Genomic DNA, 19744 nt, shown 5'->3' on the forward strand with positions numbered 1-19744 from the left:
CTGTACAGCTACAGACAAATACCAGCAGATGCTACATACTGTTTTTCCCATCCCATGTCATGTTGTCATGATTAAGCTTCTACACTGTTCCAGTCAGAGCTAAATAAGCACATGCAATATTTGGAAAGGCCATCATTGATTCAAGTGTTAACTTTTACCAAATCTCATACTGAACACACATTACTGACTTAACCTAACCTATACTATGCCTTTTGGGAAACAGCAGTCATAGTGTTTAAGACACCTTATTATTTGTTACACTTTAACAACATAAGAAAATATTGTTTGCACTTTGAATATTGCAAGAACATATTGTTTGCATCCTGTTCATTCCTGTAGCATGTCTATCTTTTTGATTTTTACCCTACTGAATTTACCATATACCATCTGAAGCCATTTAATACTCAACTGGAAAGGTCTTCAGTCTTGATGATGTTCCTTCCACTCATACTTCCACTCCTTGAATACAGACCACGGCCAGTTCTGCTTATAAAGGAAGGCTTCCCTTCCCCAGGGCTATAAAATGGAAGCGTTGCTGAGGATCCACGAGTTCTGCCTGGAACATTCTCTAAAAGGTTTATACATCCCAGAAGCCTCACTTCCAAGGTACCTATAAGAGAAATCCACGTTTATAAACACAGCAAAGTAAACAAACATACTACAGTTTGCATACTTCCATATAGTGTTTTCCAGATTTTACTAGCATCAGTGTCAGAAACAAAGTCATTAGTCTCAGTCATACAACAACCCCTCCAAAAATCCGTTTAATTAAAATGATAGAATCTCTAGGGTTTAACCAAAAGGATATATTTTTCATACTAAATATACTTAGATGATTTACCTAAATGCATTTGTTGTTTCAGTTGTATTTATTTACATCTATTAAACATAATTTATTTTCTTTACAAATAAAAAGAAGTTATGTACTCACCATAACATTCCATGTTTGTTGTCCATCTCACCTTCATTCTTACAGTTTGGGTTCGGAACTGATTCTCAGTTCCGACTCAGCCCCATACTAAAGCTCGAGGACTTCACTGGCTCGTGGCTGTATCCCTATTGCATCATGCTCTAATGAAGCTCCCCAGATCTTGTTTGCTGATAATATTAGGAACCCAAGGTAATATCAATACCTCAAACATGGAAACACAAGACTACACCAGAAACTAATAAAAAACAAAAAATGAACGGCAAACGTCCAGCACAAACTCCAGTTTAATAATGGTTAAGCCCTTTCGTCAGAACAGTTTCCAACTTCTTCAAAACACTTTCCTTCCAAAAGGCAGTGATTAAAATAAGTACAAAAGTGTCACATGGCATGAAAAACACCCCCCCCAATCAATGTTTAAGAACCAAGTACAAGGAAAATACATCCCCAATTAAATCCTTGCCTTCCTCAACTTGAAATAAAATCCACTTATTAACCAAAAACTCTAAATTCTGTATGTCAATGCAACCACATTTAATAAAAAATAAACTCTAAGTCTAACAATACTGCTAATTGAAATTGCCTTGTTCAACCCAGGGGCCTCTGTAGCATTACTTCTAAGCTGCCACATCAGCTCTTTGTATTCTAACAATAGTTCATGAGGCCCTCCTCTTTTGCCAAAATGAACCTTTTCAATACATGTGTACTTAAAAGCATGTGTTGGATTTTTAACGTGTTTGGCCATGAGTTTCTATTATCAATTTTACTGATGCTGATAAATCCTACTTTTGAATTTACTCTTAGTTTTTCCTATATAAAAGGAAGCACATTGTTGACATTTAGCTAAGTATACTATATTTGTACTCTGGCAATTTAACCTTTGCCCAATATTGATAGTTCCCCAGCTAGGGATCAAAATTTCATCCCCTTCCTTGATGAACCAACATTGGTTACAATGACCACACTTACTCATGCAACCAGTCTGTATTCTCATTCTCCTCCTGGGTTTCTCAAGCATGGATTTAAAACATAAATCCTTTTTATATACTATTATGGGGGACTGTCCAACCATCTCTAAATGTTCCCTGTCAGCCTTAAAGTTATCCCAGTTATGATGAATAATATTCTTGATACAGGTTTACTATGGTATGGTGGAACCGGACCCCATCGAATGATGGGATCGTCGACCCACATCCGTGAAAAGGACAATGTTGAATTCCGACATTGTCAAAATACGACTCGTCTTTGACCTCGAAACGGGCTTTAACATGGGTCGAGATAGGGGCGAGATTCGTACTTCGACAATGTCAGGTTCGACATTGTCGCCATTCGGCCTCCAGACTTCGACTGAAGTGGGTTCAACCGAACCCACTTCGACCTTACCATAGTAAACCCTTAATACATTCAAAATGTAAGTTGTATGGCAGGACAAGAGCTCTATGGAAATTGATGGTCTCCTTTTTCCCACTAACATTCACCAAGTTACCATTTGTCCCTAGTAGGAGAACATAAATACCCTCTTCTCTTTTCCTGATGACCTCATTAAAAATTCTCTCTAAAAAGGTACTAGGATACCTCTGTTAGTGAGCCTGTCCTTCAAATACAAACTTTGCTCACCAAAAGTGTTGTCATTACTAACCATAGGGGCTAGTCTCACCATCTGACCTTTAACCAGGGATTTCATTTGATGTATGGGATGATGACTGTCAAAATGAAGTAGTGAGTTACAAAAGGTAGGTTTTCTGTATAAATTAGATTCAAACCTCCTTTCTACCCTGTTTTTTGAAATAGTGACATCTAAATAATGTATATCATCCTCCCTTACTTCCATAGTAAATTTAAGGAAAGATATGTTGGTATTCAAATACTCAAAAAAAATAATTTAATCTTTCCATGTCAACGGTCCAAAAGATGACTATATCATCCAAGAATCGCCCTTATAGTGTCCAACAACCATTAAACTCAGACATGAAGACATACTGACTTTCCCAATGTGCTAAAACAATATTAGCAAAGGTTGGTGCACAAACTGTGCCCATTGCCACTCCTTTCAGCTGACGAAACAATTGGTTTGCAAATACAATAAAATTATTACTCAAAACAAGTTCCATTAATGTCGTAATTGTCAATGCCTTATCATGATCCACCCTTGAATGTTTACAAAAAAAAGCACCAACCTCTGCTAATATTGTTTTAGCCCACTGGGAAAGTCAGTATGTCATCAAGCTGTCAATTTTAGGGTTGGAAGACAAAGTTGGAGCTTTCCAGACGTATGAGTCAGAAGATCTGGAACTGGGTCCAGAACCCTCAGCTCCTCCTGAAGATGAGGCCAAAAGAAGGGGAACCAAATCTGACGAGGCCAATTTGGTGCAATGAGAATTAGCCTGCTTCCCAACGAGTTGGCTTTCTGGAGAAACTTGGGTATTAGTGGAAAAGTGGGAAAGGCATAAAGAAGTCCCTGGGGACAATCGTGTACAAGTGCATCCCTTGGTGACTATCCCGGAGCGGGGGTCAGGGCAAAATAGCTGCTGCATTTGACATTCATGGATGTGGCAAAAATGTTGCAGCCAGGCTGGCCCATCTGCGGAAGATCCTCTCCGCTACTTCCTGTTTTAGGCACCACTTGTGGGGCATGAGAAAAGGTCGCAGCAAGGCTGGCCCCATTTGTGGAGGATCCTCTCTGCTGCTACTTTATTTTAGGGACCACTTGTGGGGCATGAGAATTGCTCTGCTGAGTTTGTCTGCTATCATGTTGGACCTCCCTGGGATGTGTGTTGCTATTAGAAAGCGTTGGTAGGAGATCTCCCATTGCCATAATCTGAGGACCTCTCAACAAAGGGGGTAAGACCTGGTCCCTCTATGTTTGTTTATGTACCAGGCAAATGACATGTTGCCTGTCTGAGTTGCAATTGTTCCCAGTGGAAGAGAGTCCTGGAGTGCCTGCAATATCAAAAGCACAGCCCTCATCTCTAGGATATTGATGTGCAAGTGGGCCTCGTGATCCTGCCAAGTGCCGTGAACTGTCCTGCCCAGATAATGCCCCCTACACCCTATCTGAGAGGCATCTGTGGTCACTGTGGCCACCGGCTGAGAGGGAAGAAAAGGCTGACCAGATGTTACTGAAGCCACCAGTGAAGGTGCTTCTTGCAGGACTCTGTTAACAGAATATGGTGAGACATGGGTAGTTCTTGTAACAACCACTGGGTGAATAGAAGCCACTGCAGAATTCATATGTGCATGAGTGCCAGTGAAACTAAACGTTTCGGTTTTAGATGCCATGGTGCCCAACACTTTCAAGACTTTCAGCTTTTGGAGAGAAGGTTGGAGACTTGCTGTCTCAGAACTAGGACTCTTTTTGTAGGAAGTTTTGCCTTCATGTTTATTGTATCTACATCTGCTCCTATAAACACAATACAATGCGATGGCAATAAGGCAGATTTTTAGTAAATTACTGTGATTCCCAGGTGAGACCAGAGAGAGAGTGGTGTCTCTTGATCCCAGTAGTAGATGCTTGGTGGTGGCAGTTAGCAGCCCGTCATCTAGATGTGGAAACACTCTGAATCCTAGATGTAGCCGTGACTACTGCCATCTACTTGGCGAACACTCTGGGGGCTGTGGTGAGACCAAAGGGCAGAGCTCAAAACTGGTAATGACTGGCTCCCAGCCGGAAGCACAGATGACTCCTGGATGGTCTGTCCATATTTATGTGGTAGTGCACATCCTGGAGGTCTATAGAGCACATCCAATTGTCTTTTCCCAAAAAATGGAAGCATCGACTGCAGTGTTACCATCTGGAACTTGGTCTTTGCTGAGATCCAAAACTGGTCTCCAGTCCCCTGTTCTTTTTGACACTAAAAAAAAATTTTGAGTAAGTTCCAGATCCTATTTGGTCTGCAGGGACTCTTTGGATGACTTTTGTCTAGCAACTTTTGAATTTCTAGAGTTGCTTGATTCCTCTGACTGGGTGGAATGTCTGGGATTTTCTTTATGTTTGGGACGGGAAGAGAAAATGGTATGGAGTATCCTCTGCATATGATACCTTGTACACAATTGTCTTTTGTTATTTACAGCCAGGCTTGCAGGTACAAAGATAAGCAACCCCCAATTGCTTCCAGAGTTGGACAGACTGGCCTCCCTTCAGGAGCGCTGAAAGGGCCGACTATGGAAAGAATCCCTGTCACCCTGGTTTTGCGGACCCCCTCTGCCACATGGACAGCATCTTCCATTTGTACTTCCCCCTCTGCCCCTAGGGGAAGAGTCACTACATGTGTCCTGAAAAACTCTCAGGGAATTATGGAACCACATCTCCCTCCCCTTCTGGCCTTTTGGATAAGGCCTAAAAGATATGGAAAAATGGATTCCTATGGCAGACGGTGTTTTTCCATCTTCTTCACACCTGGTTAGCATCTCCTTAACTTTTGGCCCGAACAAGGATGAGCCATCAAATGGGGCATTAGTACAAGAAGATGTGAAAGGTTCTGCAAAGTCGCATAAGCACATCCAGGCATGTCTTCTTAGGGAAATTCCTGAACCAGCTGCTCTGCACACTCCATCTGCTGCATACAAAATGAGCCTCATGGAGGAATTGACCACAGGACTTAAGGTGAAGAGCTGAGAGGAAACCTTGTCTGCTACCCCTGCAGCTACTGTACCTTGGAGAGTATCTCCAAGCTCCTTTAGGAGATCTCTTTGTAGCCTTGTAAAATGTGTCACAGTTCAGCGATCGGACAGCAAAAGTCACTGAAGCAAAAGTGCATTTCCCGTATCTGTCCATTGTATGGGATTCCTTGTTCAGTGGATAGACAGATGAGGATGTTTCAGAAAGTTCCTTTTTGGTGGCTGCTGCCACCATGATAGCATCAACAGGGACACCCTTGGTCAGGAAGGCTGAAGGGGCCGTAATGAACTTATCTGGCCTCCTAGGGGCAGGCTCTACTGCATGTGGAGACTCCAACGCATTCTAACTAGTTCCATCAGTTTGTCGAAAGGCAGAGATACCCAAGTGGCTGAAGGGTGAAACCCAAAGGCCTTCAGGTAAACAGACTCCTCATCAGAAGGACTGATGGTCTTCCAGCCACCTCTCTACTTAAGGATTTCTAGGATGTCTGTGAAAGAGACAACCTCAGAGGGCAATCGTGGGGACCCTTCCAACTCATCGAAGTTTGTGTCCAAGGTGAATGACTCATCTGGGGAGTCCAAATGCTTCCTCTTGCAGAGTCTGTTATGAGTGACCACTTCAGAATGGTATTCTGGAGAGGTTTTGGAAGAGAGGGGTTCACCCGATGGAGTGCCCTGAGGCCTAGGGTCTCTGCTGGTCTGTGGATGGTGTGGTACAGCACCGGCACCTTAGAGGGAGGAATACTGGAACCCCTGAGTTGAGCTGTCTGAGGAGACAGCATCCTCCTTAGCTCAAAAGCCCCCCACCCCTGATCTGAAGACACCTCCAGCTCCAAAGAACCAGTAGAAATCCCTGGAACCAGGCAGGATGGGCTCCGAAGCCAATGTAGGAGCCGAGCTCATCCTCACCGTAGCCCCAAGAGGCAGGGTCGGATCAGACAACTGTCCAATCCGACTCACCTCCCCAGATAAAACTGGAGTGCGTTGGCTCCTAGAACCCTCAGACTGAACCAAGGATGTTGGAGCAGATGTCGGTTCTAAAGATACCAGGATGGTTCTTGGCACCGACGGTTCCACAAAGTACAGTTTTGTACCTACCATAAATGTAGATGTTTGAGTGTTCACACTGCTGCAGTCATTACACTTGGGTTATCCTGCCGTCAGGCGGTCCCGTAGTCGGCCAGAGTTCCAAAGTCTTGGTCCGGCGTCAGTTGCTGTCGCTTCTTCCCTGACGTCAGTGCGCCAGGGGTATATAAGATGCATCCAACGCCATTTTCTTCAGTTTTTCTTGCCCCATATGTCAGGTGCCCCCAAGTAGGTAGGCAATACATATTTCTAGTAAAAAATATACATAGAAAATAAAAAATACCTTCAGTTACAAACAAATACACCTCAAAGGTAGTATAGGATAGAAAGGTATAGATAAGTACAGCTAGTTCAGAGGGGATGGAGGGAGGGTTACCTGGACTGCAGCAGTGTAAACACTTGAACATCTACATTTATGGTAGGTACAAAACTGTATTATGTTCATCGTGTTACACTGCTGCAGTCATTACACTTGGATAGAATCCCAAAGCTAAGATTGGGTGGCTGGTCTATAAAGAGTTAGAATTGGCTATGAGGCCCTGCAGAACTGCAGTGGCAAATCCTGCTCTGGATTTAGAGTAAAGAGGCAAGTGGTAATGCTTGGAAAAGGTGTGCACTGAACTCCAAGTTGCAGCCTCCAAAATTTCCTTGGTAGGTACTCCTCTGAGAAAGGCTGTTGAAGTGGCTGTTGTCCTGGTGGAATGTGGCCTGATGTTATTAGGGACTGATTTTCCATGCTGTGTGTAGCAGTAATGAATACAGTGTCATATCCATTTGGATATAGTCTGTTTTGAGATAGCCTTGCCCTGTGATCCTGCAGCATATGCTACAAACAGTTGCTCAGTTTTCCTGAAAGTTTTTGGTTTGTCCAAGTAGAAGCGTAGCTGCCTGTGTATGTCCAAAGAGTGCAGAGGTTTCTCCCCTTTATTCTGGGGGTTTGGATAAAAAGTTGGCAAATGGATGGTTTGGTTAAGAGCCACACTAGATACCACCTTTGGCATAAAGGTAGGGTTTGTCCTTAAAGAAACCCTGTCCTGATGAAAAATTATAAAAGGTTCCACTGCCATTAATGCCTGTAGCTCTGAGACTTCATGCTGAAGTTACTGCCAGGAGCAGAGCTGTTTTCCATGATAAAAATTTTAGATCGGCTGTATTGGCTGGCTCAAAAGGTAGCAGGGTCAGTTTTTCCAAAACGAAATTGAGGTCCCAAGTTGGTGTTGGTGCTCTCTGGGGCGGTCTTATGTTTTTAGCCCCTCTGAGGTACTGCTTTAGCAAGTGGTGAGAGAATAAAGGAGGATCCGTGTTGTAATGTGCTGAAATGGCAGAGGCGTGGATCTTAATAGATGAGAAGGATAGGCCTTTGTCCAGCATCTCAATTAAGTATTGTAAAATCTGAGGAATGTATGGGACAAGAGGGTCAAGGCTTTAAGCCTGGTTCCAGGCGCAGAATCTCTTCCATTTTTCTGAGTAAGCTTTCCTGGTGCTAGGCCTCCTGGCCTCCAAAATGACATCCATAACAACTTTAGAGAGAGGTGTTGCCTGTTTGACTAATGAATCTGCCATGCAGCCAGGTTTAGGGTTTTGAGCTGACCGTGCAGGATCTGATTGTTTTGTTGAGTCAGAAGGTCTGGAATTTGAGGCAAAATCCATGGTGGGCCTTGAGCTAAGTTCTTTAAGATTGGGTACCAGTGCTGGCATGGCCAGTCTGGAGCAATCAGGATCATCTGTGTTTTTTCTTGTCTGGCTTTAAGAGTACCTTTGAGAGGAGAGGCAGTGGTGGGAAGGCATAAACTTTTAGGCTTTTCCAGCTGAAGGAGAGAGCATCCACTTTCCATGCTTGTGTGTGATAAGTCCTTGTGTAGAATTTTTGTAGTTGGCAATTCAGTGAGGAGGCAAAAATTTCTATGTCTGGGCATCTCCATTTTTGTGTTACCATGCTGAAGATTTGTGGATTCAATTTTCATTCGTGAGGGTCCATGATATTTCTGCTGAGATCGTCTGCCAGAGTATTTTTCTTTCCTGGCAGGAATTGTGCTTGCAGATTAACTTGATAAGTTAGAGCTGTGTTCCACAAGGTCATGGCTTGCCTGCATAGGGGATAAGAATGAGTGCCCCCTTGCTTGTTTATGTACCACATATTACTGTGGTGTTGTCTGTCTTTAATAATAATTGTCCTGGATGCAGAAGGTCCTTGAAAGCTGTTAGGGCATTTTGAACAGCCAACATCTCTTTTTGATTGATGTGAAGATGCATCTGGTCTGTGGTCCACTGGCTCTGAATGCATTTTCCTGCCATGTGTGCTCCCCAGGCGTAATCCGAAGCATCTGTTGTTAGAGTCTGCCTGGCTGTGGGTAGGGTAAAAGGCTGACCCTTGTTTAGGTGACATGCCTGTGCCCACCATCGAAACTCCTGTTGTAGGCAGGGAATCATTGGTATTACTGCTTCTAAACTGTGAGCTTCTAAACTGTGAGAGTGTGGAGTCCAAACACTTTTAGGTACCACTGTAATTTCCTCATATGCAGTCTGGCATGTGGTATTAGTAGTATGCAGGATGCCATGAATCCCAGGGCCTGCAGAATTTTTCTTGCAGGGAGATGGGACTTTTTTGCCAGTAATTGAAAATATTGAGTTAGTTGAACTTGTTAGTCTGGTGTGAGATAAGCCATCTGGGCCGTTGTATTTAAGCTGGCACCCAGGAATATAATCTGTTGTGAGGGCACTAGTTTTGACTTCTTTTCATTTACTGTGTGCCCTAGAGAAACTGGCAACCTTTTTACAAACGCCAGATGCTGTAGAAGAATGTCCTTTGTCTCTGCTTGAATGAGGCAGTCGTCCAGGTATGGATATATTTGAATTCCTTTTTGTCTGCAAAATGCAATTACTGGTGCCAGGCACTTTGTAAAGACCCTGGGCGCAGTAGATAAGCCAAAGGGCAGTGCAGAGAATTGGTAGTACATTGTACCAGCTTTGAATCTGAGGTATCTTCTGCAATTTTGTCTGATAGGGACATGCAGGTATGCCTCTTTGAGGTCCAGAGTAACAAGCCAAGCCTTCTTGCCCAGCATGGGTAGAAGCTGCTGTAATGTCAACATTTTGAATTTTGGACTATCCAGGTAAGTATTTAGAATTGAAAGGTCTAGTATGGGCCTCCAGGCCTTGTCCTTTCTGGGGACCAGGAAGAGTCTTCAGTAAAATCCTTGTTCCTGTTGTGGTACTTTTTGAATAGCTCTCATGTCCATGAGGGCTGAAATTTGTTTTTGTGCCTCTGCCCATTGATTTTGTGGCAGGTCTAGCATTCCTTTTAGCCTTGGTAAAGTATGAAAGTGGAACCTGTAACCTTGAGACACAATATTCAGAACCCATTTGTCTTGGGTGATTGTTTGCCAGTTTTGAGAAAAAAGTGCTAGTTTTCCCCCTAAAGGGGCTGCCAAAAGGGAAGTGCTTGGCGTACGAAGGGGGAAGTCATTGGGACTGTTTCCTGTAAGGTTGAGATTTGTCCTCACCTCCTTTTGGGGTTGAGGTGCCCCACTGTCGTTGTCTGTTAGAGCCTTGGGGTTGAGATCTGTCTCTTGGGCGTCTGTATCTGCCTCTCTGTGGCCTGTCTGTCACTGGAAAGGACCAATTCTTTGTTGGCCAATTTCTGCTAAATCGAGGTGGCTGTACCTGTAAGAAATCCTTGACTGTTTGCATAGATTTAGCTTTATCCTCCATTTTCTTTAACATCTCTTCTGCCTTAACACCAAACAAAGTATCATACTGTAAAGGAGCATCCAATAATTTTGCCTTAACATGATCAGGTAAACTCTGTTCTTTTAACCAATCATGTCTTCGAATCACAGAACCTGTAACTGTGGCTCTACAAGAGGCCTCTAAAGAATCAAAACCACATTGCAGAGTATGTTTTCCCACCTGTTCAACTGCATACAATAAATCCTGCATTTCTTTACAGTCAGGAGCTTCTGAGCTTGCAAGCATTTTCTGTTTTAACTGAGCCATTAAATATTGTTGGTACTTAAGCATGTGAAACTGGCAATTTAAAGCCCTTATTGCTACAGTTGCAGAAGTATAAACTTTCTTCCCCCATCTATCCAAAGCTCTCGAATCTCTGTCAGAGGGTACTGGATTTTTTGCAATGGAAGGCTTAACCCCTTTTGGACCCTGGGAAATAGTTTCTGGATCAGCAGAAGGGTTTTTATAAAGAAACTTGTGAGAGTCAGGGACTCTATAATACTTATCTGGCTTAGCTGGTGCAGGGGGCAAAGAATCAGGAGATAAGCTGGATTCAGAGAACACATCATCCACAATATCTAGCACAGGTGAAATAGCCAGAGGCCTGTGCTGAGGCAATAAAAGGAATTCCCTGAGCCTTTTCTTGGATTCTGAGTAATCCTGACTTTCCCAATGGAAATGCTCCCTCATGGTATGTAAAGTTTCCCCAAAAGAATAATCCTTCACAGGAGAGGCTGAAGGGATAGATTCTTCAGCATCAGAGTCCTCATAGGGGGGTAGAGAGTATCCCTGGTCTAAAGAGGAATCAGAGGAAATGGAAACCTGATCAGAGGAATCATAGTCAGTATCTTGCCTAGGCCTTTTCTCAGGAGGGGGATGGGAACCCCTGATTAGAGTAATGAGGTCTTCGGCCATTTTAAGCATCTGTTTCTTAGGCATGGAGGACTGTCCAGGAGAATGCTGTACTTGGTTCTTTGTCTTTAATGGTACTTTTGTCTTGGCTGTTGCTTTAATGGTAAGTTGTGAAGGTCTGAAAACACCCTCAGAAGCCGATGCCTGCTGAGCGGCTCCGGACCCATCTGAGGGATTAGTTTCCGTAGGCCCAATACCTTGAGTTTCCAGAAGCCTAGTTGTCTCCACGTGGGAGTTGGAGGCAGCCTGTGGCTCTGAGGTAGCGGGTGTCAGGGGCTGAGAAAGCGCCTCACTGAGAACCGGCGACTGGCCTAGAAGAGGTTTCGTCGTCGGTTTTGGACCTCGGATGCCTGCCACTATGTTGATCCGACGGCATAGTGTAATTGAACCTTCGGCCAAAGTAGTGTAAAGCAAAATCAAAACGTCTTTTTATAGTGCGTTTGTTAAATCTAGCACACAACCGACAACTAGTGACATCGTGATCAGGGCCTAGGCATGGAATACAGTAAGAGTGGAAGTCCTTATGAGGTATTTGCTTCCCACAAGAAATACAATTATTAACTTTTTCTGACATCGGTCTGAGGCAAGAAAAAAGTTTCCCCAATGGGGTACTTAGCTTTATTGAAGACTTCGGTTCTGAAATTCGACTTCGAAAATCTCAGGAGTCAGCTGACCGGCACTTGCGAACTGCTTCTGCTTCGGGCTCCGCGCAGCAAGAAAGACTGAAGAAAATGGCATCAGATGCATCTTATATACCCCTGGCGCACTGACATCAGGGAAGAAGCGACAGCAACCAACGCCGGACCAAGACTTTGGAACTCTGGCCGACTATGGGACCGCCTGATGGCAGGATAACCCAAGTGTAATGACTGCAGCAGTGTAACACGATGAACATCAGTCGGTTCCAAGCATTCCGACTCTGAGGTCCCAGGTCGGCTCGAAGGAGGAATCGATGTCGGTGTTATGGTCTTGGCTGGCTCCGAATCCCTGTGGGTCGGAGCCAAGAGAAGTTTAGCCAGCACAGGTGTCTTCAGAAGCCTACGTATCACCCTATCCACATCATCGTCTGAAAGACTCCTGGAGGACTTAGAGGAGAGGGTAAGAGACTTTACTGATTGTAAGACAGGTGATCTCAAAACAGGAGTAACCGGCTCCAATTCTGGGGACCGGCTCCTGAGTTCATACTCCATTGGCACCATAAAGATTGGAGCCGATGAAGTTGATTTTGGCGTTTCTGAAGTAGTTGAAGCTGGAGATGCAACTTTGCTTAACTTTTTCAACGGCTCCAATTGTTCTAAAGAGGGAGAAGATATTTTTGTTGATTTTTCTGATCTTGATGAAGACGATTTGACTAATGCTGAACTGCCCGGACCTTCTTCTATAGCTTCCTGGAATGGGGTCTTCAAAAGGCTTTTCACAATCAATTTATTTTTATACTTTAACAGCACTCTAGAGCTAAACAAATCAAACTTGTCTCCTGAAAATGTACTGCTCCCAAGCAGTAGACACATAGCATGGGAGTCAGTAATAGATATCCTCTGGCTGCATTTGGTACACTTTTTGAAGCCCAAAAGCTTATATTCTTTATGCTCCTTGGACAAGCATCAAACGTGGTGTGCACACACACACGCAAGAGCAGACAAATAAACTGCGACAACAACAATTTAACAAATTAACACCCTAAACTACTAAGAAACAATTTGACACCTTAAACTAGTAAGGAATGCTTTCTATTGCTTAGTTGCCTCCAATTTATAAATGTTTCTTTACTATCTACCGTCTCCATACCAGGAAGGGTAAACTGTATAAACTGCTACTTATTGTGTCTTAATCCTAAATGTAGTAAGTTAATACTACCTGTATATAATACTTGTACTGCTCATGTCTGTAACCTGTATGAACTACTATTTACTAAAAGTTCTTTATGTGTATATGTATTATGAACCTTGCAGCGTTTCTCCCCAGGCCTCTGATGAAAATGGACATATATCCAGTCGGACTATCCCAGTTAACAAATGTAAAATAAATAAATAAATAAAAATGACTATATATAAAGACAAACTTTTTTTTTAAACTAGCAAAGTAGGAAGAGAAAGACAAGGTTAGGAAGCCCTCTAACTAAAATGGGCATCGGAAGCCCTCTAACTTAAACAGGCTAATGCTCCTTTCCTTTAAACAGTGAAGAAAACAATCCCGAATTATAAAACAAGAACAAGATGCCCTCTAACTAAAATGGGCAGCGACAGCCCTCTAATTTAAATAGGCTGATGCTTTTTTTTAACAACAGTAGGAAATTTGTTGTTGGTGGATATACCTCCTAGTTAGCACATGCACTAACGCTTGCGTCCATTATCCAGGTACTAGTCCCCTCTAACCGCTCGCATCCTGAACGGCATAGATAGATAGATGGATACCTTCCTGCTGAGAAACTAGTTGAATTCTATTCCTGCACCCTCATGAAAAAAGACCTGACAAGGTTTAATAGGTCCATCATTTTTGTAATTTACTGTACTGCCAAGCAGGGGGGGGGGGGCTAAAGCACCAATCAGATCCTCTGTTAATAGGCCCTATAGCCAACTATAATTCTGAATTCGGCTTTTTCCTCATATCTAACCTAAAATAACTCCTTGCTATACAGCTTTAATTTCACCTCTGCCGGCCCTTAAAAGTACCAAACTTAGCCAAAAATCAGTTCACAAATGCCTAGCATTTCTTCTACAGGGTTACCAAAAAATACTTTAAGTCATAAATGTTAAAAAAGAATACTGAATGACTAGATAAAAGTACATAGTAAAATAAAGAAAAGCGGACCTAAGAACTTATCTTTTTCTACTTACGTAGCTCTCACAGACCTGGTGAATCTTGTGGTCTGGTTTAGCCCTGCTCCGCTTGTGTTTGCTCCACGACTTCCCTGCCCCCCAAATCTCACTCGTCCCTAAATGTGCTAAATTTATAAGACAGAAACCACACCCCCTCTCTCTTTAACCAATCAAAAACTCATAAAAATAGACCTCTCCTCCTCCTATCCCTCTTTACTTTTCTATAACCTGTGCATAAGTTAACTATACAATGTCTTGGCCACTATCAATGTTAAAATTCAAATTAAGAATTATCGACACCCTACTCCCAACTGCTGATTATCCCTTATCTTCTCACTGCCTATGAACATCAGAGCTACCCAGGTTTCCATCATCTTCGAGGCCAAACTACTATCATGATAGCATCAAATAAGTTAGATTATTTAATAAATCCTTATACACCTAGCCCCTTACATACTAAATACCTCAATCCTGCTAGATCCAGATATGTCAACCCCAAAACTAAAAGATGCCATAGTCTGATACTTAAATATCTGAAACTCATAATTAGACTACAATGCAACCTAACCATGGATGGACACATCCACCCAAACCCCGGTCCATCTTCGCCCAACAATACTACGACCAATACCACTTTTCCCACTAACTCTCTCTTGATTAGTCATCTAGAAGTTTAAATAACAAGATCCATCACCTTCATGCCCTCTTAGATACTCTCTCCCCAGATATACTATGTCTTACTGAAACCTGGCTAAAACCTTCAACAACAGACAATGAGATACTCCCTCCATGTTACAACATACTAAGGCTTGACCGCACGACTAGGAAATGAGGTGGGGTAGCTGTTCTATATAAAAGTACACTGGAAATGAACTGTGTCACTCCACAAACAATTCGAGTAGATAATTCTGAAATCCTCATTACTAAGCTACAAATTAATAAAGACAAATGCATAAATATAGTATGTGTTTATATTCCCCCAGGCAATAACACAAACACCCTTGAAGATTTTCTTTGCTGGCTGTCAGATAACTACCCCCAAGAAACTATTGTTCTTGGTGATTTTAACATAGTTTGGTATCTTGCTCTACAGATCCCCCTACTCTCCATGTAAACCTTTATGGATTTAAGCAGGTCATATGCTCCCCCACCAGGATCAGTAAACCCAACAATAAAAAAAGCACCCTAGATTGGATACTCATTAATAGTGATCACTACATGTATAAAGCTGGGACCCTGCCTGATGACATAAGTGATTACTTTCTTACCTATATAATCAGGCACAAAACTGATGTCCCTAATAAACCCATTTACAAAACAATAAGGAACAGCAAGAAATTCAACCTCGCTAGTTTTAAAAATGAACTCAAAGCATGCAACTGGTCAGTTTTTAAGCATCTTCCACTGGAAGAGGCTGTAACCTATTTTAATACAAAATTCCTAGCCATCCTTGACATACATGCACCAGCATGACTGATTACAACAAAAAAGTACAGTTTTGTACCTACCATAAATGTAGATGTTCGAAGATCCACATTGCTGCAGTCCTTACTTATGGGTAGTCCGCTGTCCTCGGTCGGCCCGAATACCAAAGTATTAGGCTGACGTCGGTCATGGGCGCCTAGATCTGACATCAGAGCGTCAGGGTATAAAGGCGCATGATCGACATCATATCCTCAGTCTTTTCTTGCCCCAGATGTCAGAAGACCAAACCAGAAAGGCCACAGCCAAAAACAGAATACCTCCCAAAAACATGCCCAACAACAACCATCACCTAAAGCATAGCACCAAGTCTAACTACAGTGGGGAAGGAGGGAGGGTAAATTGGACTGCAGCAATGTGGATCTTCGAACATCTACATTTATGGTAGGTACAAAACTGTACTATGTTCTTCATCTCACATTGCTGCAGTCCTTACTTATGGGTAGAATCCCAAAGCAACGGGAAAGGGAGGATGGTAAAAATCATAAAGCATTAGGGGCCGCTAAAATGCCCTGTAAAATTGCAGTGGCAAACCCAGCCCTAGACTTAGAATAAAGAGGAAGGAGGTAATGTTTAGAAAAGGCATGCACTGAACTCCAAGTAGCTGCCTCCAAAATGTCTTTTGTAGCTACCCCCCTTAGAAAGGCCGTAGAAGTAGCAGTAGCCCTAGTGGAATGAGGCCTGATTCCCACAGGAATCTCCTTACCATGATGGGAATAACAGAAAGAAATACAAAACCCAATCCATTTAGAAATAGTTTGTTTTGAAACAGGTTTACCCTGTGAACCCAAAGCAAAAGAAACAAACAATTGCTGAGACTGTCTGAACTCCTTGGTTCTGCTCAAATAATAACATAACTGCCTGTGAATATCCAAAGTATGCAAAATTTTCTCCCCTTTATTTTGGGGGTTTGCATAAAAAGTAGGCAAATGAATAGTTTGATATAAGGCCACACTAGAAACCACCTTAGGCATAAAGGAAGGATTAGTACGCAAAGATACCCTATCCTTATGAAAAATTAGGAAAGGCTCCACTGCCATGAGGGCCTGTAATTCAGTAACCCTTCTTGCAGAGGTAATGGCCAACAAAAAAGCAGTTTTCCATGACAAATACTTTAACTCGGCAGTAGCTGCAGGCTCAAAAGGTTGTAGAGTAAGTTTTTCCAACACAAAATTGAGATCCCAAGCAGGAGTAGGAGCTCTCGTGGGGTCTTATATTCTTTGCCCCTCTAAGAAATTGCTTAAACCAAGGATGAGAGAATAAAGGAGGGTCACAATCATAGTGAGCAGAAATGACTGCAGCATGGACCTTTAGTGAGGAGAAAGACAAACCCTTGTCCAATAACTCAGTAAGATATTGAAGAGCAACACTTAAATCAGGTTTGGAGACATCAAAGTCCTTTCCTTTGCTCCAAATAAAAAATCTCCTCCATTTATCAGCGTAAACTTTCCTGGTACTGGGCCTCCTGGCCTCCAAAATAACATTCAAAACTTGTTGTGGAAGCGGAGACCCTCCAGAGTCTAAAACAGAATATGCCAGGCTGTTAGATGTAGAGACTGAATCTTGACATTGAGGAAGTGACTGTCCTCTTGTGACAAAAGGTGCGGAATCAAAGGCAGAGGCCATGGAGGTTCTCGTACTAAGCTCCTCAGTAGTGGGTACCAGTGTTGTCGAGGCCAATCCGGTGCTATCAAAATCATGGTTGGCTTGTCTTGTCTGGCCTTCAAGAGTACCTTGGGAAGAAGAGGCAGAGGTGGAAAGGCATATACATGCAGATTGTTCCAACTGAATGATAGAGCGTCCACCTTCCAAGCCGTGTGATGAAACATTTTTGTGCAAAACTTTGGCAACTGGTAATTTAGTGGAGAAGCAAACAGATCTATGTCTGGAGTTCCCCATAACACTGTCAACTGTTGAAATACATGAGGATCCAATTTCCACTCGTGAGGATCCACTATTTGTCTGCTCAATACATCTGCTAAGGAGTTCTGTGCTCCTGGTAGAAACCTTGCCTGAAGATTGAGGTGTAGATTGAGAGCAGTTTCCCACAGAATCATCGCTTGCCTGCAAAGAGGGTAAGAATGGGTTCCCCTGCTTGTTGATGTACCACATGACAGTAGTGTTGTCTGTTTGAATCAACACCTGCCCTGGGTGAAGTAAATCTTTGAAAGCCATCAATGCAAACTGGACTGCTAACATTTCCTTCAAGTTGATATGCAAATGTTGGAGTTTGACAGGCCACGTGTTTTGCACCCATTTTCCATTGAGGTGTGCTCCCCAAGCCTTGTCCGAGGCATCTGTCGTTAGAATCTGACTCGCCTCTGGCTGGGTCACAGAGAGTCCCTTGTTTAGGTGACATTCCTGAGCCCACCACAAAAACTCCTTCCGTATGCAAGGTATTATCTGAATGACAGTGTCTAGATCTTGGCAGTGCCTACGAATAACTGAACCAGTGGCAGCCACCCTAGAAGAAGCCTGTAAAGCATCAAAACCACATTGCAAAGAGTGCTTACCCACCTGTTCAGAAACATGCACTAAATCCTGCAATTCTTTACACTCTATGCCCCCTGCCAAAGCATCCACTTTAGACCTTAGCTGAGAAAGGAGGAAATTCTGATACTTCAACATATGAAACTGGCAGTTCAAAGCTCTCATTGCTAAAGTAGAAGAGGTATACACCTTCTTACCCCATCTATCCAAAGCTCTAGCTTCCTTATCCAGAGGAACCGGATTCTTAACAACAGAGGCTCTAACACCCTTAGGCCCCTGACTAATAGTTTCTGGGTCCGCTCTAGGACTCTTATACAGATATTTATGAGCCTCAGGCACCCTGTAATACCTGTCCGGTTTAACTGGGGTAGGAGGCTCAGAATCTGGATTAAGGGAAGCTTCCGAAAAAAACATCTGAAACCACATCCAAAACCGGAGGTATAGCTAAGGGTCTATGCTGTGGTAAAAACAAGAACTCCCTAAGTCACTTCCGTGAATCAGAGTAATCCTGTCCCTCCCACTGAAAATGCTCCCTCATGGAATGCAGAGTTTCTGAAAATGAAAAATCCTCTGGAGGAGAAGCAGAAGGAGTGGAATCCTCCGCATCAGAATCAGAATAAGGAGGGAAATCTTGAATGTCTTCAGCAGAAGACTCAATCATCTGAGGCCTGCTCCAAACTTTCCAACTCAGGCTCCACCCTGGGCCTTTTATCAGGAGGGGGCATAGAACCTCTAATTAAAGTAATCAAATCCTCTGCCATTTTAAGCATGTGCTTTTTAGGCACAGACCCTGAAGAACCAGAACTGACACCAGAGGAAGGCAAGACAGACCTGCCCTTAGAAGGAGCCTTAGAAACAGTAGCAGAAGGCCTAACCACCTTAGGCATAGAAGGGAGAATAGTAACCTGAGAGGCCCCTTCAGCCTGACCTGCCTCCTGAGAGGCCACATCCTGTAAAATCAAAGTTACCCCCGGGACTCAACAGAAACTTCAGCTGGATCCACCTGTTCAGCTGTAGCTTCTAAGGTCCGGCGTCCGAAACGGACGAATCATCCTGCCTAGGCTTTAAAGATTTGTCTTTGCGCTTCTTAGTAGAAGCAGGCGTCGGAACATCCGGCGGCATATTATAATTACACCTCTTGCCAAAGACTAACCTAGCGCAATCTAACCTCCGTTTTATAGTGCGCTTATTAAACCTAGCACAAAACCGACACCCGACTTCGTGCTCCGGTCCCAAACAAGGAATACAAAGCGGTGGTAATCCCTATGCGGTATCTGTTTCCCACAAGAAATACAATTATTCACTTTTTCTGACATCCGGTAAGTAACTGAGGCAAGAAAAAACAAAAATATTCCCCAACGGGGTACTTAGCCCAACTTGGTATCGGTCTGAAACTCCAGCGAAAAATTTCAGAACGCCGAACGGCACTTGCAACACTGCTTCTGCATCGGACCATGCGGCAAAAAAGACTGAGGATATGACGTCGATCATGCGCCTTTATACCCTGACGCTCTGATGTCAGATCTAGGCGCCCATGACCAACGTCAGCCTAATACTTTGGTATTCGGGCCGACCGAGGACAGCGGACTACCCATAAGTAAGGACTGCAGCAATGTGAGATGAAGAACATCAAAAGTTGTCCCATGGCTTTCTAAAGAAATCAGACAAAAAATGTCACTTA

At 43.2% G+C, this 19744-nt stretch overlaps 1 protein-coding gene across 1 annotated transcript in view; it reads right to left on the bottom strand.

Moving 5' to 3' along the window:
• The window catches only part of LOC122812231 (serine/threonine-protein kinase N1-like), a 2446550-nt gene that overhangs the window by 1137003 nt on the left and 1289803 nt on the right, over nucleotides 1–19744 (bottom strand). The window contains exon 7 of the mRNA XM_044084586.1: nucleotides 410–610. Coding sequence (XP_043940521.1) covers nucleotides 410–610 — 201 coding nt within the window. The remainder of the gene's footprint in view (nucleotides 1–409; nucleotides 611–19744) is intronic.

Source organism: Protopterus annectens, chromosome 9.part0 (assembly GCF_019279795.1).
Source record: "Protopterus annectens isolate FY-2018-M chromosome 9.part0, PAN1.0, whole genome shotgun sequence".
NCBI lineage: Eukaryota > Metazoa > Chordata > Ceratodontiformes > Protopteridae > Protopterus > Protopterus annectens.